The 22,512-nt window shown below is 38.2% G+C and overlaps 1 protein-coding gene across 2 annotated transcripts in view; it reads right to left on the reverse strand.

Moving 5' to 3' along the window:
* La (La autoantigen-like) overlaps positions 1-22,512 on the reverse strand; it is a 133,197-nt gene that overhangs the window by 37,732 nt on the left and 72,953 nt on the right. For both annotated transcript variants that reach the window (XM_067145089.2, XM_067145090.2), the window contains exons 5-7: positions 19,640-19,785; positions 14,652-14,739; positions 3,834-4,013 (exon numbers count right to left, since the gene is read on the reverse strand). In XM_067145089.2, coding sequence (XP_067001190.1) covers positions 3,834-4,013; positions 14,652-14,739; positions 19,640-19,785 — 414 coding nt within the window. The remainder of the gene's footprint in view (positions 1-3,833; positions 4,014-14,651; positions 14,740-19,639; positions 19,786-22,512) is intronic.

Below are 22,512 nucleotides of genomic sequence, written 5' to 3' on the forward strand. Positions count from 1 at the left end.
TCCTGATAGAAAAAGCAAAGATGCTCCTATCAGAAATGCTTTAGCTGTTGCGAAGTATGGGATGGAAGAGCAGATTGGTTTGAAACCACGAGAGTCCAGCAGGGAAGTGACTAGTCACTGCTTCTATTCATCACCGTCATGGATCGGATCATAAAATCCACCAATGACCTCACAAAAAATGTCTAATATTTGCAGATGATGTTCTCATTTGGGGAGAAACTGAAGCACTATATCTCTGGAGTGACAAGTTCAAGGAATATGGACTAAAGATCAGTAAAACAAAAACTGTTGAAATGACTATTAGGAAAAGCACAGATTCAAACATTTTTCTGGAAGGAACTCTGTTTAAGTCTGTTTCTAACTTCAAATACCTTGGAAGCATCATTTCAAAAGATAACACATTAAAACAAGAAATACTCAATAGGACTCAGAAAGTTTTTAAAGAGATAAATCATCTGTAGGAAGATAAAATAACCCACAAAGCAAAATTGATCATGTTTCATTCCTTCTTCATTCCAATTCTCACCAATGGACTCAAAACATGTGCCCTACACAACAAGGATAGGTAGTAAAATCCAGTCAACAGAAATTCATCAGAAGAATAAACCAAAAGACCAGGGAAGACAAGATTAGAAATGAAACAAACAGGAAGGAGGCTGGCATCAAAATACCCATTACAGAGCTTTTAGGACGACGCATGCTACAATGGTTTGGACATGTAATGATTGACAGAACAGTAAAAAATTACTCTGACAGAAATGAGAGGGAGGAGACCAATAGGAAAGCCAAGGAATTGATGGATAGAGACAGTGAAAAAGGAATGATGTCAAGTGGAAGGACCTTGAGAAACAGAAACTATATCTTAAAAGGAAGAAGTGCCGAGTGCTCGTACACCACACCAGGGAAACTGGAGCTAGTAATGACCATAAAACCAGTATAGACAAACCTATGCTACAGTATAATTTATGCCAATTCTAAGTTAAAATTAAAGTCATAATACTACATGTACCGGGAGGTACACCCCAACGCCGCACATTCAAATTCTGCGCCTAAATGAACTCCTCTATTGGTAAAACAGTGAAAATGAAACTACACCAACTTGGAACTTTACTCAGAAGATGTCACCACACAAATATGATGTAATTTTGTTAGGGTGAAGTTTCCTAAACTGACTGAATTTCTACTAGTTTTGTTTGCTATGCATCAAGATGCTTTGACATTCTTCCACAGATGACACTACTAAAGACTATGATCATACACCCTAGTGTGAGGTGTAAGAATTTATAATTCAAAGAAGTTTTGTATTCCTAAGTTTTTTTTTATTGATGTTCATTTATTTTTGGGCCAGTTTTGAATCCAACCAATCACTAATTTCTGTAATTAATTTTCAACCAATCACAGGCTTCTTGTTCGATTTGGAGTGTTACTTTTGAATCTACCAATAAAATGGAGAGGGTGTAGCTAGTTTAGTCTTGAAGGATCTCGAACCTTCCCTGAGGGTTTATAAACTGCGGCTTTTCACATTTCTTGGCCAACTGATCGACATCGGAGTGTGTGTGTTAAGCAGGAGGCGGGCGGCCTCTTTCGTCGGCAGCTAGAACATCTACAAGGTAATGGCCACATAACTTTATTCTTTCTTGCTACCTCCGCAGTTTAAACCGAGGGAAAGGTCTGAATTTTTAACTATGTAACCCACTTTTCTAAAATGTAAATCTTCTCTCGGCTTATGTAAAAACTTCGTAAAATCTTTAACTGTAAATTAGGGATAGAGAGTGAATTACCCTCTTGAGCTTCCCTTCATCTTGGTTTGGGGTGACTACACTTTTTTTCTAACTGTTTTTCCTACTGTAATGTGTTAATACAATTTCTATACGAGTCACCTCAGTAGTTTGAGAATAGCCCCTGTTTCATATGCCTAGAGCCCTTTAGGTTTTTTAAGTGTTCACTATCTTGGAGCGCAGTACACCTCCATTCAGTTTGTGTTTCGGGCCATTTACTCAACCTGTTCTTTTCCACAAAGGCCCTATAGGTTGGGTACAAGATAGCCCTGTTTCAAATTGTAAGCTGGGCTATGGAAGGCCAGAGTGTGTAAGATTTTTGTGGTTGCCTCGAGGAGGCTGAAAGAAACGGAGAGCCTGTTAGCTCTTTTTCAAGTTTTGTAGTTGTAAAGAGTGCCCCTGGAAGGCCAGATATTGTAGTTTGGGAGCAAGTGCTCTGTGAAATAGGGGATTTCTGCCCTTGAATAAAAATGTGCTCTTTTGTAAATTTGGGCTGGGAGCTCAGAATTTGTAAAGCTTGAAGCCCCGGATCTGTAAGAGTCACTAATCTTGGATTTTCCTAGACTTGTTCCTAGATTGTTATTGTATCTGTTGTTTCGTTGTTATGAAAACATTGTTAAGCTCGAAGTTCTAAAAGAAATATAACCTTTGTTAAAGTTTTAAATCTATTCTTGACATCGCAGTTAGACCCATTCAAGCCCGCACCTTCTTTAACCCCTTTCTGCTCCACGGGTATCCCCGTAACACTATATATGATTATATGATGAAACCAAGAAATGTGTCCAGGTCCAGGATGGAAGGTCAGACTGGTTTGAAAAGAAGAGTGGAGTCCAGCAATAAAGTTATCTTTTACCACTCCTCTTCATAATCATTATGGATGAAGTGTAAAAAGCAGTTAAGTGACAAGATTCAACCACTAATACCTTGGTTTTTGCTGATGATTTAATGGAATGAGGTGAGAGTGAAGTGGAAGTAAAAGCTAGACTATATCTTTGGTATGAAGCTTTTACAACTTTAGGTCTTAAAATCAGCAAAACCAAGACAGTTAGCTTGGTGATGAGTAGACACTCTTCAACTGTTCATCTAAGAATTGGAGATGAGGAAATATACTGTAGATAACTTCCAGTACTTAGCCAGTGTTCTGTTCTCAGACAATACCATATATGAAGAGATTATCAACAGAATAAAGAAAAATGAAAATCCACATCCTGTTACCAGTTTCAACCGGGTCAAGAATTAGCGGCGAAGTGAGGAACTGTGTCAGCTGCTGAAGCCTGTCGCACTCCTCCCAGGGCAATGAATAATGACTAACAGATGAAATGAAATTGGAGAGTGTTACTGGAAGGACAGAGAAAACCGGGAGTATCCGGAGAAAAATCTGTCCCGACTCTGCTTTGTGCAGCACTAATTTTACATGGAGTGACCGGGATTTGAACAACAGAAACCAGCAGTGACATGCCGACGTGCTGCTGCCTGAGCCACGCTGCACATCAAATACCTTCGGATAAAACATTCCGTTAGTTTCCAAGATCAGCTTATAAAAACATGTGGTACATTTGGTCTGGAAGCAGCAACACTTACTGGATCAAAAAAAGAGTCTTCTTCAGGCAAAAGAAATGAAGTTTCTCCATTCTTGTCTACAAAAAACAAAAAGAATAAAATAGGGAAAGTGGATATCCGACAGCAGTTTGGATTGGAAGGAAACCTGCTGGAGACCCTAGAACTAAAGAGATTCCAATGGCAAGGTCATATAAAAAGAATGGCTCCCCATAGGACTCCTCAAACATACAAGGTTCCTGCAAAGAGACCAAGGGGAAGGTGACGTGATGTGTGGGAGAAGCAGATTTTCAAGGTCCTTGAAATTAGAGATGTAAACTGGCATTACATAAATGAACATCTATGAACGGATGGGATAAATTGGAGGACGCTCGTACACAACTGCATCTGGCTTGCTGGAGCAAAGATGTGTCTATGATGATTTAAAATGCTGTGCGTTGTAAATTATAAATCATTCTCAAAAAACAATCTTGATGATACAGATACAAGTATACTCACATCTTTGATAGAGTCTTCACCTTGCAGTCGGACCCAGCTTTCGGTGTCCCCCTTATCGTAGTTTATGTATGCTACCTCAGCACCAAGGTCTGTCAATTTCTTTCTTATATCCTCCCTCTCTGTATCACCTGGAATGCCTTTCAAATGCATCACAGAGCCTTTACGGAAGCCTTGGTCCGTCTGAAAAAGACAACCAGAATCATTTTCTGTGAAATTAAGATATAGCACAATATTGTAACCTGTAAAATTTTGAAACACTATACTGAGGGAAGTTTGCTCAAGATATCAATGCAGCACAAGCAAAGGCTGGTAGAAATGAGCCACGGTAAATGTGCAAAACGTGGCTGTGCGAGGGAAACAACTGACAGAAGAGTGATTCTGCGCACTTCCGCTAATATATTTTCCATTTCAGTGTGTCTCGAGTGATAACACTGCTGGCCTCTTGCTGTCATTCTCATCACAGTGGAAATGGTACGGGCGGATAGAGTATGCAAGGCAAGACAAGCAGCCAACTGTGAGCGCTGACGTGTACCGACTCACTGATATTTTCAATTATACTTCTGTGATCAGTCATAACTACTATGGCCTCTGACATCACACGATTGCACAGTTACTGTAGCCCACCTCTACATGAGTAATTCAATGTATGCAAGGTTAGACTAAAGTAAAAATTATTTAGGAACCATTCTATTCTTCTCAGGTTCCAACATCTGATTTTCACAAAAAATATGGGTTATAACAAAGGTGAATCAATCTTAAGATAAAACTGGATATTTTGATGTAAGCTTATACACCCTTAAATTTATTAATATAAGACTGAATTATAAGTAATAAATAAATCTCTGAAGAGACTAATTCAAATAGGAATAAGTCAACTATCACAGTGTTTCTCATACACCTTGGCATGGTATCAAATATACCAGTTAGAATTGACAGATTCATATATTTTTATATATAAAATTATATATATATTGCATATTTAAAAAATTTGGTGTAGGTTTAAGTGATTACTGTTTCATCGATAAGTTGACAAATTTCAGCTGCTGCTTCTACCAAGCAGTGGTGGAGGACAATGCCGGCTTGAAGAAACGACAACATGCTAGAAAATTGTACATATCCCATGCTTGATAATTACAGTAGAAGTTTGCTATAGTGAGTACGGCATATAGTGAGAACTGTTATAACGAGAGCATTTTTCTGTCCCTTGAAAATAACTATATTCAACTGTGTATTATCCTTCGGTAACAGCGAGAACCCTATCATTGATGCATCCATTATTCTGTATCGTTATTTATGAATTATTTATGAGCAATTAAGCATGTATAATTTTTTCCATAATCAATATTTATGCACTCCAACGATTATATTGAATGTGATTGATCATTTTCTGTATAAATTGTTCGTTATGTGTACTAGCGAGCTCTCTCGTCAACATTCAAACTCTTAAGGCAATATTGGAGTCTATTAGTAATACTCGTCGACTGGTGTTCTATAAGCACAGTTCAAAAAGAAAGAGAAAAGGTTTTTGTAATAAATGCATAAATAATGTGGCTGATAGTAGTTAACTTGTTAGAAATAAAAGCTGAAGTAAACGACTGCTTCATTTTAAAACTATGTACTGATAATAAGCCAGAATGTGATACACCACAAGATACGGCGCAGAGTGGACGACTGATTTTGGAAATTAGTTTATTCCGTAAAACATTGTTAGGCATTTCTGCAGGGGACAAGGAAGCGAGGTTAGGTTAGGTGAATGTTTAAATTTAAAAAACTGAAAAGTTTGCCAAAAGACACTGGAGTGATACTACTCCAATTTTTCAGAATGAAACTGAACTAGGACGTGTCTACAGTAACCCACACCATGAACCATTATTGCCATTATTATGGATGCTGTAAAATATGACTAGATATCTTGCAGGCTTGATGTAAGATATGAAATTAATTTTTATGGATATTTTGAAGTTAACTAGCGGCACACCCAGACTAAAATAGTCCTAACTCCCGAACCGTTCATGCAAATTATGTACTTTAAAGATTATTTAAACCCTTAACGAATCATAGAGGAGGTTAAAACACTTTACTCTGGTGTAAAATTTGGGGAAAATATATATTTATTCATTCATTCATTTATTTGAATTTTTTTTTTTTACCACCGACTATGAACTAAAATCGCTCTACAGGGCAAATAGTTGGATACTTATCTCCCAAGACTTTTTTGTTAATACGCTTACACTTGGAGTCTATCGACGGTTCAGGCAGCGTAAGCCATGGCAGGCACGACTTTCAACTTATTCTGTAACTTGTCTAGAATACATTTTCATTTTGTTCAATATCCACAGCCTTTCAGTTTCTAACATTGCTTTTAATCTTCTGAAATATATCTTTCACTGTAAAGATACCCTGCAAGAGACCTTCCGCTTAAATGTTTATATTCTTTAGTTACTTGTGTCTCACGGCATGTACCTGTGCGTTAGTCATGTCTCTAGCCCGTACAGCTAGTCTCACTGGAAACCACACTTTGCTTCCATACAGCCGTCATTCCAGTACGACCTACAGTTCAATGGACATATCTAACAACAGCATTTGGTATGGTAATGACTGCTGCTTGCTGGTAACAGTGATTTCCAGAGGCTGCACAAATTTATCACAGTGTCACACATCGCTAAAGGAGCATTTTCATTTAGCTTTGGACTGAGATTATGTGAAAATGGAAGTTAATTAACATTTAAAACAGGTTTTGAAAAAAAGCATATCACAAATTTTGTGGATGTGCGATTGTAATTTATGTGAAATATATTTCTTAAAAGCGGACCTTTCCTTATATCGGGTTCATTAAAAGGGGATTTATATAACATTGTGCTTATGGCGATTTGGCTGGGCCTTACAAAAAACTTTGTTAAAAGCGACAGTAATAAAGAATCTTAGGAAGGGAGGGAAAAAGGAAATTAAGTGTTCTGGGTAATTCAGGTGAACTCATAATAGATCCCAGGGAATCACTGGACAGATGAAGGGAATATTTTGAAAATCTTCTCAACGTAAAAGAAAATATTCCTGGCGGTGTCATGAACAACCAAGCTCATGGGGAGGGGTGCACGGAAGAAGCCTCCTCGAAGATTGTATAAATTACGCTACGAAAAATTAGTACAGTCGGACGCACCCTGGGCAATGTTGCAAATTAGCAGCAGCGGATTCTTCCACTACCAGTCAACACAGAAGTAGTAATCCTCCTAAAGGGTCTTTTTCAAGACCACTTGTTTTAGTCTCGATAAATATCGAGGGTTTTTCATGTGCCAAAGAGACCTTATTGGCTGATTTATGTAAGGAATATACATGTGACATCCTTCTAGTGCAAGAGGCTCATCGGGGCTACAAGCCATCGACCCAAAATTGCAGGCATGAAGCTTGTTCTGGAAAGGCCCCATGATAAATAAGGTAGTGGCATTTTCACCAGACCAAACCTAAATATCACATCCACCTCGCTGACTGAAAAGGATGACATTGAGATTCTTTCTGTATGTACGCCACACTTTAGCGTTACTTCTATATACAAGCCTCCTAATGTTGACTTCACGTTTGAAGAACCTACTAACTGTAAGTACCAAGGCATAAATTTCATCCTTGGCGATTACAATTGCCGAAGCACATCTTGGGGATACCCAGATTCAGATACCAATGGAGATAAACTGGAAATCTAGGCAGTGAATCATGATCATCTAATTCATGATCCAAAGCTACCAGCATCCTTCAGTAGTGGTCGATGGAAGAGAGGTTACAACCCTGACAATATTTTTGTGTCATCAAAAGTTGCTGGGAGTTGCTTGAAGATGATGGGTAAGCCCATCCCATCTACCCAACATAGACCTGTAATCTGCAAAGTGAATGCCATGGTAGTGCCAGAGGAGGTACCTTTCAAGCGAAGGTTTAATTTTCAGAAGACCAATTGGGAAAGATTCACCAATGAGCTTGATACAGAAGTTGCCAAGATCCCACCGCAACCTGAGATGTACGAGGCATTTGTCAAATGCGTCCAGACAGCCTCTAGAAGGACCATTCCAAGAGGTTGAAGAACAAGTTACATACCAGGACTGACTGATGACAGCAAACAGCTGATGAACCATTACAAAGATCTTTTTGAGACTGACCCATTTGCTGATGACACTATCCAGGTTGGTGAGGAATTGCTGCAAACTATCTCAGCAAATCGCAAAGTTAAGTGGACCTCACTGGTAGTGAATCTGGACAAGAAGTTGAACAGTAGGCAAGCCTGGAATCTCCTGAAAAACTTCAGCGGTGACCCAACAAAACCTAGAAACTTCACCACAATAACAGCAGACCAGATGGCAACCCAATTACTCATGAAAGGGAAGACTAAAGGTCAGAGTACACGGGAGCAACTAGAACGAACCCCAGGAAGTGAGAACCATAATCTCCGAGAACCCTTCACCTTGAATGAACTAGAGTCTGCCATCTCCACCTTGAAATTAAATAAAGCTGCTGGCATCGATGATATAAGAGTAGAACAGATCAAGAAGTTGATGGTTTTCATTCATTCCCGGATTTTTCGTTTTCCCGTGTTGTACATTTTATTTTCATGGTCCCATGACTAAGGTGAATTGTGTTATGCGGACAAATTCTGTAAATATCCAAACCATAGTGTGAGCGACGGGTTAAACAGATGTATCATGATGTGTATATATATAAAATAAGAGTTTTGTCTGTACATTGCTCAGAATTTGAAAATAATGGTATTTCTGTATCGGTCATGTCCACAGTAACAAGAAAATGCACTTTTTGCTTTTCCGTAATTTCTGTCTGTCTGTATGTACATGCATCACGAGAAAACGGTTGAAGAGAATTTAATGAAAATCTGTATGTGAAGTCGGGGGATGAGCTTCTACAATCTACGCTATAAATCATTTTACTCATGCTGAGTGAAATGGTAGTTTAGGGGAAGGCCTAAAATTGAATTCTCAACCATTTATGTTAATAGTGGTCTAATGAAAATCGGTATGTGAAGTCGGGGGATGAGCCTCTACAATCTAGGCTATAAATCATTTTACTCACGCTAAGTGAAATGGTAGTTTAGGGGAAGGCCTAAATTCTCAACTATTTATGTTATTAGTGATCCTATTTTAAAGAAAATGGGTATGCAAAGTTGACGAACAAGTTGCTATAATCTAGGCTGTCAATAATTGTATTCACGCTGAGAAAAATAGTAGTTTAGGGGAACGTCTAAAATTTAATTCTCAAATATTGTTGTTATTAGTAGTCCTATCTTGATGAAAATCGGTATGCAATGTCAGGAAATAAGTCGCTATAGTCTAGGCTGTAAATTATTTTATTCACGCTGAGTGAAATGGTAGTTTAGGGGAAGGCCTAGAATGTAATTCTCAAATATTTCTTATTAGAGGTGTAATCGATGAATGCTACATAACTAAGGTTATATAGTATTAAATTTCCTATCATTCATGTCTTATACATTGTTACCGTACTGGCTAAGATCACAAAGATATTCGTGATTTGGATTTTTGTAACAAAGTCCATATCAGCGCTGAGTAACGAGAAAATAGGTAAACAGTATTTAATGAAAATCGGTATGTTAAGTCGGAGAATAAGAAACTACAGTTTATGGAATAAAATATTTTACAAATCGCAGAGTCGAAAGAAAACTAAAAGTGAAGGCCTACAATATAGAAAGCTCATAACATCGATCAACAATACCATTACATTGACCATTGTTTGTCGTGACGTGCTTTGTGTCTTCTGTTGCCCCTCATCTCCGGTAGACAGGATTACTGCTACGTACAGAGTATGTTTTATTTGATTTACGTCACACCGACATAGATAGGTTTTATGCCGACGATGGGATAGGAAAGGGCTAGGAGTGCCTTAGGCCTTAATTAAGGTACAGGCCCCGCATTTGACTGGTGTGAAAGTGGGAAACCACAGAATACCATCTTCAGCACTGCCGACAATGGGGTTTGAATGTAAGCTCACAGCTGCGCACCGCTAACCACACGGTCAACTCGCCCAGTCGTACAGAGTCTAACAGCCTGCCTGAATATTGATGGGAAGTAGCTGGGGAGTTAGATAACTTTCTTCTTTAGCATGCCATTCCCCTGATTTATAAATTTTCTGATACTACTGGTACGTAACACACTGGATCATCATAGCATTCGGGCTATTCAATCCCTACCCTGAGGCACTGATTGGAATGAACAGTGTGCATATTTAACGGAATAATGTCAGATGAGTGTTCATGGCAATCTGCGGCCTGGTCATCTCAGCTCTGGAACTTTGGACCGCAATCTAACCGCAGCACTGTTCGTTAAAAGTGATAAAACGTACGGTTTTCCATTTGATCGAGTATTTTATATGATAGCATTGTTTTCAATCGCTACATTCATACTTACGTTTTTGTAATGACCTATGTTGATTTCAGTTAGGAAAACCACAAAATCAGTCGTTCTGAGAATCCCGTAGCGAAGCACGGGTATATCAGCTAGTAGTGTAATAAACCTAGTATATGTATACAATGACCCCTCAATTCTCTTTGATTAGGCTAGCCAAACTCTTGAAAACTCAAACGCCAAACGATAATCGACCACAAGTAGTTTTTAATCTTCTTATCTAATAAAATAAAGCACATTAGATACAAAAGCACCCAACATGATGGCGAAATCCCTTCATTTCTTAATCTTTTATTGTAATTTGGTCTCCGGTATACTGTTCGTTGTCAGTTTCTGGAAATCTCGTACCGCGCAAATTAGGCCTACATCGACTTTTAAAGGTTATGTTGAACTCGAAAACATGGTTTTGAATGTAAGTATCGATTCTTGAAAGTTCTCGAATGCATTATATTCAATTCTGCCCGCCACAAATCCAATCAAATTGGAAAGATAAAAGAAATATCATCACAACTTCAGAAGTTACGGTTATTCATGACCTTGAGGTCACCTGGAAAGCGCGTTTGCTGCATATGTCAGTTTGAGTTGAAAATGATACCAACCATTTAAATGCAACGTGCGCAAATAGAACGACTGGGGTTTTTAGTATTTTAATACGAAAACATAAAATTCCCAGTCTTACATTAAGACCTAAACAGTAATAGGCAATCCCAAGACCTCCCATGGCTTTCTTTTTTAATGTAAGGTGCAACATCAGTTCTGGTCTCGCTAACATAATCATGTACGATATTATCAAAATTACTGAATTTGCGTTAAGAAGGAGCAGTTTTGATTCCTGCCTGAAAGCCCAATTACTCTACAGTGCCCTGAGCAAAGTGCCGAAAACCTGTTCGGCAGTACGATCGAAAAAATGAAAAAATAAAAACATCTAACCCTGGACATAATATGGACGTTTTATAAGTGCGAACATTTGACTCGTTAGAACACCATAAAATAACTTCAAAAATAAAAGGACTCAGCCTGTGGCTCAGATACGTTGATGACACATTTGCAATAATTGACAGTAATCTCAACAATAGCAACGATATTTTAGATTTTTTAAACACCCTGGATCAAAATATCAAGTTCACTAAGAAGGACGAGGTCAACAGATCCATTAACTTTTTAGACTTAATTATAACACGCGACAAGAACACATTTGATTTCCAAATTTACAGAAAACCTACCTACACTCCAATAACAATCAAAAATTCATCTATACACCCCAACTCCCACAAACAAGCTACTTTCTATACTTTAATTTACAGAGCTTTAAAAATCCCATTATCACCCACGAATCTAAAAACAGAAATTCATTATATTAAAAACTTAGCAAAATCAATGGCTTTAAAATAGAAATAATCAACCGAATAATTAATAAAATCAAATATAAACTAGCAACAAACCTCGTCCCTGAAAAACCTAAAAAATCTAAATTCGCCACCTTTACATACAATAATCCAGGCATTTACCAAGCAACAAACCCCCTGAAAAAAACAAAACATTAACATTGCCTTTAAGACGACAAACACCAATCACAGCCTGTTTTTCAACCACAATACACTCAACATGAACAATAGTATTTACTCAAACTCAGGCATATACAGGCTCAAGTGCACGCAATGTGAAAAATCATACATTGGGCAAACAGGCCGAAGCTTCCTTACTAGATATCAGGAACACTATAATGCCAATAGACATAATAAATTTTCAGCCATGAGCTTACATATGAAAGATACAGGTCATCATTTCACAACTATCGAACAGGACCTAACAATCATTAAAACAGTAGACAAAGGAAAATTAATGAACGAATTAGAAAACATTTACATATATCTGGATCAACATTACAACAAAGACCTAAATCTCAATGATCCCGTCGAAATAAAAAATCCCCTATACGAGACTTACTCAATTTATTACAATCTTTAAATCCAAATTTAAATAAAATCCTTAAAAACCTTAAACTAACTTCCAATAAAGATTCCAACTTCCCCTTAAAAGTAACTCCCTCCGTCCCCGCCCCTGCTAATGTTCCACAGCCAACAGCATGTAGGTTTAACCCTCCGTCCACCTCCTCTTCCTTAACTCCACATCTTCAACAGCCAATAGCGCGCAAGCTCAACGCTCCGCCTATTTCCGTTCATCCATCACACCCCCCTCCCTCAGTTCCACACAGATACAACACACGCCATTCAAACCTCACTCGTTCCGAGACCATACAGGCAACTAGTTCATACCGCAAAAACCGAGAACGTATGCAATTGAATTTATATCAGTTCCCCTAATTTAACCGTTTTTCCTCTAAACTTCTTACCTTTTTATTCTCCTTTTCATTACAGATTCTGCACTATATTTCTTCAATAGTCAATCCACATTCAAAACTACAGCCAACACGTAAGAATGTTCCCATTTAACCATCGGTATACGAGCTGACAAAATCTGTACAGCGGCACTTATTAGTTAACTCCTCACAGCTCCTTCAACAAAAATACTGAGACCACGATCTCACTTCGTAAAATATGAGATTAATGGATTGATTGGACACAACTTTATAATGTGCCATACTACAGTTTCATTACGACTTTTCAACGAGAGAGGTTTTATGTTGTCTTGAGTAGCTATTGGATTCCATTAACCATTTGCTCTGCATTTAAAATCAGGTTGCTTCCAGCCGAATTTCACGAACCTTGATACGGCAACTTTAGCCATAGACTTTCTTATTATTTATTTGGTTAAGGCCTAGTTTGTTCAGTTTTATAAGATCATTTTAAGATTGCTGATGTAATTATCGTACCAACTCCCATTTCTTCGCAAACATTTTAAATGATATTTTAATTGTCAACTGTCATTTAAGAACTCATGATTGCACATATTGTATAATATTCATTCTAATTTTTATTCTCATTTTATATTTTTTTTTTTCTTATATCGACAATCAGGATCCTGATTTTTATCTGTAGCATGAGTGTAAAAAGGCTGATGATGCCCTTTTGAAGGACGAAACATGTCCCTTCAGACCTTAGTTTAATAGGATGTAAGTCCTAACTTTGCAAATATCATTTGTATTGAATAGGTTGACTAATAAAATTTTAATAATCTTAAATTCAAGAAGTGCTGTCGAAATGCGCAGTGTATCCTTACAATTGTTGTGGCCACTCTCTCCTTTATGATTTTATGAGATTCTCTAAACAATACCCCCCGAATGCGATGCTAAGATGGTCCCTTATGCAAGTTCACCGACGATCGCTTTTCCAGTATCAGTATAGTACTTGCTCTACTAAAAAATCGCAATGACGGGGCATTAACGCCAAGACCCATAGGTACGCCATCTCCTTTCGTGAGATACAATTTATTAAAAAATGATTGATCGAGGATTTAGCACTGATGGGACTGAAATTTCTGAACGGTTGATCCGGGAAATAGTTTCTTCAAGGAATGGATAATGCAGGACTTTTACAACATGATTTAATTACGATGCTCGTGGGACCACGTAATTTGAACGCATATTCTGGGAAAACGTATTTTCCGGGAACGGATAATCGAGGTTCCATTGTAATTAAATACTTTCCATCCTTCTCTGTGCATGAACCAGCATATGGTTCCTAGCACCACGTGTTCTCAGGGACCTGTCCGAACGAGGTCGGAACATTAACTACTGCTATTGGCCACGCTATTTACGCATTTATTATGAAAACATGTTCTCTTTCATTTCAAACTGTGGATATAGAACACCAGTCAACGAGTATTACTAATCGACTCTTGATATCACGTTCGAGTTCAAATGTCGACGAGAGAGCTCGCTAGTGCACATAGCAAAAAATCTATACTGAGGATGATCGATCACGTTCAATGTAATTGCTGGCGTGCATAAATATTGATAATGGAAAAAATTACGTATGCTTAATCGCTCATAATAACTGATGCATCAGTGATAGGGTTCTCACTGTTAATGAAGGATAATACACAGTTAAATATGGGAATTTTCAAGGAACAGAAAAAGGCTGTTATAACTGAGTTCTCGCTATATGCCGTACTCACTATAGCGGACTTCTACTGTTCATCATTTAAGACCAAGTGCTATCTCCAAACCCGTGTAAGATGAATACAGGTCAAATAAGATAGAAAATCACATTTAAAGTAAGAGTAGTAGAGCACAGAGAACTTAAATTCGAGGGTTAAGGGTTAATGTTTTATCTTTCAGTATTTACATGAAGTTATGTTATAGAAGAAAACAATGAAGCAAATATTTTTGCCTTATGCTTCCTTCACCTATTCTTGTAATCCCAAGCCTGTTTGGCCTCCTAAAACCAAATCCACCACCACTTACATAATATAGTTAAAAAGCAATTCTCAGCACTAATATACACACCTCCTCTTGCTTCTTCTGTCCTCCAGCAGCAATTTTTGATTGCTTCATTTCTTCACGTTGCTTGCGCTTCTCCTCTACATACACAGTCCTAAAAACAAGGACGCAATTTAGAGAGAATAAATTTATAACAATTAGAAATTCAATTTTTCTCCCTACCACATAGTTTCTGGTCATTATATTATGAATAACAAACTTCAGTGACGAGTACAGTAAATAGCAATGTTATATAAGAAGATCATGGGCCGTGACCGAATTAAATGGAGACAACGAATCCACACAGCGGACCCTGCCACCAGACGGGACAAACACTAAAGAAGAAGAAGATATAGGAAGATCAAGAAAATTAAAGAAAAGTACCATATTGGTTCAAACACAAGACAGCTTTGCTCATAAACCATCTCTGAATTTTTGAAAGGTATTTGTATGAAAAATAATGAATGTAATTACAATGTATTCAAGCTTTCCATCATCCATTTCCCTTGTCTCCTCCTCCCGGGTTGAGATGTTTATGGCACCTTGCCATCTTCCTCTAGCCAACCACATTGTTCCACCTAATTGAGTTCCAATCATGTTTCTTCTGATTATACAATTCACACTAATTTTCAATTACCTTAGTCTGGGTCTCCTTCATGCCCTCCCTCCTCCAATCTGCTTCGGCATCCCTCCCCAATTGCAATGGAAGTTAGAAGGGGTGAAAAATACCCTATGTCCAAAATAACTAAAATTATACATGGATGTGTGTGTATTCCAGCACAGCTCTCAACCAATATATATAGGTATATAACTATCTGGAAAAATTACTGTGGAGATAAGGCATCCCTACGGACAGGGGTGGAAAGGAGTGATACAAACAAAATAATAGGAAACGATGGGGTCGATGGGGGTTGAACGTTGACTTAAACGGCATTTAGAGTTTCACTGTTCATCTCAGCAACGCTGAAAACCGTGGATTTGACACTATTTTCGATTTTATATGCCACCCCCTTTACAGAAGGAATCTGTAAATTTTACTGAAGTTTCTTTGACTGTGATGATATTTGATATAGCATGCTAATTGCTATTTCATGAAGAGGACCATGGTCTATGCTAAGACCAGGTTTATTGTTCTTGAAGATATTCCTTCTATTTCTCAGCCTTGTCTATACATATAAAACTAGCAAGATACCAGTGCTTCGCTACGGTTTTTAAATGAAAGTTATTATTCAAAGTTTTACAGTTTGGAGAGTCCTCTGTCAGCTGAGCCTGTAAAATACATCCTCAGTTCGTACGTTTTGGGAGAATGATTATTATTTATAATCTACCGCTCACTTGAACCCTGTACGGAAGAATTTGAATGCTTTAAGCATCAAGGACATAAAAGCAACCAATGTTTTGAAATATTTATTAACATCTAGAATATAGAGGACAAACCTTCATAAAAAATTACGTTCGTCCTGAAACTGTTTTGGAAAAATGGATTTTTTTTTTTTTTTTTTTTGAGAGTTAACTACCATCTAAACCTCTTAGGGGAGAAATGTTTGAAGTATACAGTATTTTACACCTAGGACATGAAAGAAGACCCTTCTCGTAAAATTACAACTTTGTATGCCAAACGGTTTTGAAGGGATGAATAATCTGGTTTACGGAGCAAATCTCATTTGACACTTTAGCGGTGGAACGTTTAAAAATATGTCCTATTTCACACCTAGGATTTAAAATATATAGCATTATTTGGAATTTTGTCTTCGTACGCTAAACCGTTTCGGAGGAAGGATTTAATCCCCCCCGATCTTAACCCCCATTTCATCCTCTAAGGGGTTAAATTTGTTTCAAACCTTCTGTTAACACCTAGGATATCATTTGACATTTTAACTTCGTAATTCAAATGGTTTCATATAAACGTATATTTTTGTTATTCCTCATCTCCCAGTCAAAACCCCTTAGGGGTGTATTTTTTTGTCCACTTCTTATTTGTATACTCATGAAAGAATTCAACTCATTTTACACCCCGCTTAAGTTGATTCCCTCTCCCCCAACAAAAACGTGTGTTTCTTTATTTTTAAAGGAGATTCCATTCCAACTTTCACGCCCGTAACATCTTTACTTTTTGAGATATAATTATCCTCATACAATGAATTAAACTCATTTTTCAATTCATCTAACCCTTGATTGGATTTTCCCAAAACCAAAGAATGCAAGTTTCTTTATTTTTAAAGAAGATTCCAAATAAAAATTTTCATGTTTGTAACATCTTCCGTTTTTGAGATATAAGTATCCTCATTAAAATAATTCAACCCCTTTTCAGTTCTTTTACACCCCTTTAAGTGGATTTTACACCCCCCCCCCCCAAAAAAAATGTTCTTTATTTTTAAAAGAGATTCCAAACTAAACTTTTCATGACAGTAACAACTACAGTTTTGAGATATAAGTATCCTCAAAAAGGTACTCAAACCCTTTTTTAGAACCCCTTGGGAGGATTTTTCTGAAAACAAAAAATACGTGTTTCCTTATTTTTAAAGGAGATTCCTAATACCTGGGGCCTGTTCCACGAACGAACTTTGCAACTTTTCAGTTCAGATTTTGTTCCACCATCACTTTTCAGATTTAGCGTGCAAAGTGAAAAGTGAAAAGTTAGGAACCTTTTCACTTTTCAAGCCTGTTATGTTCCTCCATTGGTACAGAAATGCAAAGTACAAAGAAATTAAGTGAAAAGTTTTCATAAATCTTGCAAAGAGACGATTCCCTTTTCATATGTTAATTAACAAGTATGTACACTAGTTTCTCGGCGGAGAATTTGGTTTAGTGATATAAACTCGTTACGACGTGAGCTTTTGTTAGCATCAAGTAAGGATAGTGATGAAGAATCCAATAAGAGAACGTACAAAGACAGGATTAATTTTCATAACCTCACTTCGACGTAATTTCGCAAGTGATTTTGTATTACCACAACACAGGCTGGCTTTATTCTTGAAATGATCTGTCATTTATTGAAACATGCAACAAAAAGAAGTCAATTCCTTTCCGAAAAAGAACAAATTCTTATATGCTTATATACATTGGTTAGTAAATGGTACCCAGCTGCACAGTGTAGCAGCAATGCATGGGACATCAAAATCAATTATTTGCAGAGCTGTTATCAAAGTCATAGATGTTATAGTAAATGTAACATTTCCTAACAGTACGTTGGCCTGATTATCCACTTAATATAGCGACGGGATTTCAAATGAAGGGTGAATTTCCTTCTGTGTGTGGATGTGTTGACGGTAGCCTACTCTCGTTAGCATTGATGTGCGTCATCATTTGAGAGGTTATCTTTAAAGCTGTCAAAAAAGGATGTCACGTTTCTCCTTGAAAACTTCCAGCTCAGCCAGCTTCTTGTAATAACCTTTCTTTCCCATGATAAAAACTTTAACGGTACGACAATTATACCGCCAAGTTCGCCACGAAAATTAAAGCATTAAAATCATAGAGTATTAGGCCTATACAGTTTGCTTATGGAATAAACTCGATCGGATCACTCATTCGCAAAGACTTTTCACTTTGCGAAGAAATTGAAAAGTACACCCTAGTTCATGGTGGAACAGAAAGACTTTGCACTTTGCAAGAATTGAAAAGTGCAAAGTTGAAAAGTTGCAAAGTTCGTTCGTGGAACAGGGCCCAGTTTTCACATCTGCAACATCTTCAGTATTTGATGTATAAGTATCCCCATAAAAGAATTCACCAAGTTCACTTCTCTTCACCCCCCCACCCCCCGAGTGGATTTTCCAGAAGAAGAAGAAGAAGAAGAAGAAGAAGAAGAAGAAGAAGAAGAAGAAGAAGAAGAAAAGTGTTCATTTTTAAAGGAGATTCCAAATACCAATTTTCATGTAACATCCACAGTATCCACATAAAAATAATTCTACCCTTTTTTCAGCCCTCTTTACTCCTCCTCCACTGAAGTATTTTTTTCCCGAAAACAAATACGCGTTTTTTTTTGTGTTGTATTTAAAAGAGATTAAAATTTACAATGTCAGTAGGAATGGCGCGATTAAAACCAATGCTTTCATTTGAAATAATCTATCAAATTAAAAACCACACATTTTCTCACTTTTAAGGAACAGTAGTATGCTGCGGCTCTAACAGTCCAAAGTTCCAGAGCTGGAATGACCAAGCCGCAGACAGCCGTGATCCGGGAACTCTTTCTTTTTTCGGTAGGAGGGGGGTGGGGGTTATCTCATAGTGGAGATTCCCAGGGCAAGAACTATGCCCTTTTATTAATCTGTTCCTTAGGAGTACCCACGATGAGTCGGAAAATCTCAATTCACTACACCAGCGGTGGAAAAATCTATCTGACAAGGAGGCAAATTCTTCCTCCAAGTCAGAGGAGAAACCCCGTCTTCATGCTAATTTGGAACAAAATGTATGTAGAATTTTTTTCTTAAGAAACGGCTCTTTTCAGGGTTGAATTTTGAGTTATTTAGTGAATTGTGGTGCTATAATTTGGAATAGGCCTTAATCTTAATTCTAGACCAGGTCATACTACTACTACTCCTCACTAAGTGAGCCTCTGCCTTAAGTGTGCACACTGATCATTCAAAACAGTGTGTCAGAGTAGAGATCGAATAGCTGGAATACTATGATGAAGCAGTGTATTATGATAATGTATGAACCAGAGGAATGGCATGCTAAAGTTTTCTAATACCCCAGCCATTTCCCAACAAAGACATAACCTAACAACTGCATGCACCTGTGATTTGTCACTATACAGTTCTACCACAGCGATGGTAGTATCAATATATAACAAGAGTTCTCTCCTTTTCATTTGACTGCCTTTTATAATTTATCGTAATACGTATAGGACCACAGAAAAAAAAAAAAAAAAGGCACGTGTGAAACGTATACAAGAAGTTTTATTGTATTTCTCAGCCTTTCAAAAACGGCAAGTGTAAAATATCGCCTCTTAAACATGGTTTTATACACAAGCTAGAGTGATTAAGTTATTTAAAGCTAATAAGTCTTGAGATACTTACTGCCACTTCTTGATAAGCTCAGTATCCTGATACTTCACACTTTCCATTTTAACAAATTCTTCAGCCTTTTCTTTAGAGTTGAACATAACAAACACAGATCCTTTGAAGAGAAATGTATTCTTCTCCTTGTCCCGATAAGCACGCATCTAAAAAATGTTTACAAAAACATAAATAGAGAGGTAAAGTACACAAACAAGGGTTAAGGCCAATGACGTTTTGAGCTGTGTTAAACTAGTGCTATGGTGACAGGACTGTACAATTCACTAAAGATTTGTGTTGACATAGGATTATGTAATAAGGAAAGCAAGAGGAAGTCATGATAATTACCTCAAATACAATGTTATGAAACTGAATTCACAAGAGTTAAGATATAAGGACCCTAGAACAATTTGAATGTTGGTTTCTGTTATTTATTCCAAGTTGTTTTTATGTCGCACCGACACAGATAGGTCTTATGGCGACGATAGGTCAGTAAAGGACTAGGAGGGGGAAGGAAGTGGCCGTGGCCTTAAGGTACAGCATTTGCCTGCTGGAAAATGGGAAACCACTGAAAACCATCTTCAGGGCTGCCAATAGTGGGGTTCGAACTTTGGACTACATTTATACCTCAGGTGGTGAGGTGGTGATTATTGTTTTAAGAGGAAGTACAACTAGGCAACCATCCTCTATGTAACACTAATCAGAGAGGAAAAATGGAAGGGATCCGACACTTCGAAAAATGAAGGTATCGGCCAAAGGAAGACAAGGGCCACGAAGGGCGTGAAAATGAAGGACTCCCTAGCCCTCGCAAACCTAATAGCGTCGGGGTCGGAAAAGAACAAGAGTTGACCAAGAGAGGTAGGATAGGATAGATGAAAGTGAGGAGCCTGGCACAAGTAAGTGGAAGCAATGCCACAACTCAGCTAAGGGCCCCGTGGTCGCCAACCCACGCTCCAAAGTTCAGAACCCCTGGGGCCCATTTATACCTCAGTTTGGTTGAGTATTTGCTATGTTTTGAATGTTATAAATACTGTAACCCAGATTAGCGTTGTAGGTTACTGTAGTCATAACCTAATTCGTGAACCATTAACAAAAGCCGAGTGCCTAAAAACTGGCCCCAACAGGTGGTGGTGGTGGTGGTGGTGGTGGTGGTGGTGGTGGTGGTGGTGGTGGTGGTGGTGGTGGTGGTGGTGATTATTGTTTTAAGAGGAAGTACAACTAGGCAACCATCCTCTATATAACACTAATCAGACGGAAAAATGGAAGGGATCCGACACTTCGGAAAATGAAGATATCGGTCAAAGAAAGTTAAGGGCCACGAAGGGTGTGAAAATGAAAGACTCCCTAGCCCTCGCAAACCTAATAGCGTCGGGGTCGGAAAAGAACAAGGGTTGACCAAGAGAGGTCGGATAGGATAGATGAAAGTGAGGAGCCTGGCACAAGTAAGTGGAAGCAATGCCAGGACTCAGTTAAGGACCCCATGGTCGCCAACCCAATCTCCAAAGTTCAGAGACTCTGGGGCCCCTTTAAGTCGCCTCTTACGACAGGTAGGGGATACCATGGGTGTTATTCTACTGCCCCCACCCACAGGGGGTGGCCCCAACAGTCAGGATAACAGATGCTATGGAACAGGAGTGTGCATTTCAGACATATCACATGTCCCGAGTCATGACCCTACTTTTGCTTAGGCAACCAGGACAATACAGTCCACCGGGGGTTAACTTTCAAATCTTGAAGAGGAGAAATTCTTGTTCCCTATCAATCACGGCAATGTGTGCAATGCTTACTAGATCCATCGGTAGGGATACAGTGCACTTCTTCAGAGACTTCAAACCACCCAGATTTTTTGAGAAGTCCTACAATACTACTACTACTACTACTGACCCTGCAGTGCCTATTATTTTTGTCAATAGTTCCCCTTGTGGGCAGCAACCAAGAACATGGGAGAGGGCTTTTATCTCGTTGCAGTGATGGCAACTGTTTTCTCGGGTTCTGCCAGGAATACTTCTAACTGCTATCACATTACAGTTCATTCTGACAGGAAGTTGAAATTCCTTTCTTGGCTGTAATACAGGTGTTTGACTGTGGTCATTCTGAAAACCTTTTTCAACAGCGAGGTAAGTTTTTCCATGTTCCAAATGAATGATTTCACAGTTTCTTTAGAAGAATGAATACTTTAGGTTTTTCATCAGGAGCAAAATAAAGGCTTTGTAGGCCAAGGTTCATTATAACAGGTTGCCCAAAACAGGGGTTTCAGCATTTGGAAGGCTACGCTTTGTTATAACGTTGCAATGAGACCTGCCTCACTGCTCACTGTAGAATCACACCTGCCGCCAGTCTCATTGAGAATCGGTACAGTGACATGTGAGTAGAATGAGAGTTTCTTAAATACAGTGAAACCTCGTTAGTGTGTTCCTCATTGACAAGTTTTCCCACTTAGCACATCATAAATTCGAAGTCCTGATTCTCATCGTATTAAACCTATATAAAAATATCTCACTTATCGCATCACAAATTTTCGCTATTATCACTTCGTACGATCACATTCTTCATAGCCCTAAAAATGTTATTTGTCATCCCTTGTGAAACAAACATGATTTCCAACTCGGGTATGATCCGTCGCCACAGTTGCGAGATTACGGAAAAAGGCCTTAAACTCCTGAACTTCACAGGATAAGTTGCACGTTTGGGAAGCAAGCTGTTAGCCTCAGGAATGTTCAACTCTGCTTGCCAGTTAGCAGCAAGTTTGCTGAATAACACAGTGAGCCTATTTGTGCTTGTATTTCACATTCCATTCACAAGTTAGAAATTTAGTGTTGAGTGGTACAGTGAGGTGAAGCGAATATTTGTTGCGTGATACGGTAGCCTATATTTGGATCGGGAACATAATCATG

The sequence above is a fragment of the Anabrus simplex genome, chromosome 4 (assembly GCF_040414725.1).
Source record: "Anabrus simplex isolate iqAnaSimp1 chromosome 4, ASM4041472v1, whole genome shotgun sequence".
Taxonomy (NCBI): Eukaryota; Metazoa; Arthropoda; class Insecta; order Orthoptera; family Tettigoniidae; genus Anabrus; species Anabrus simplex.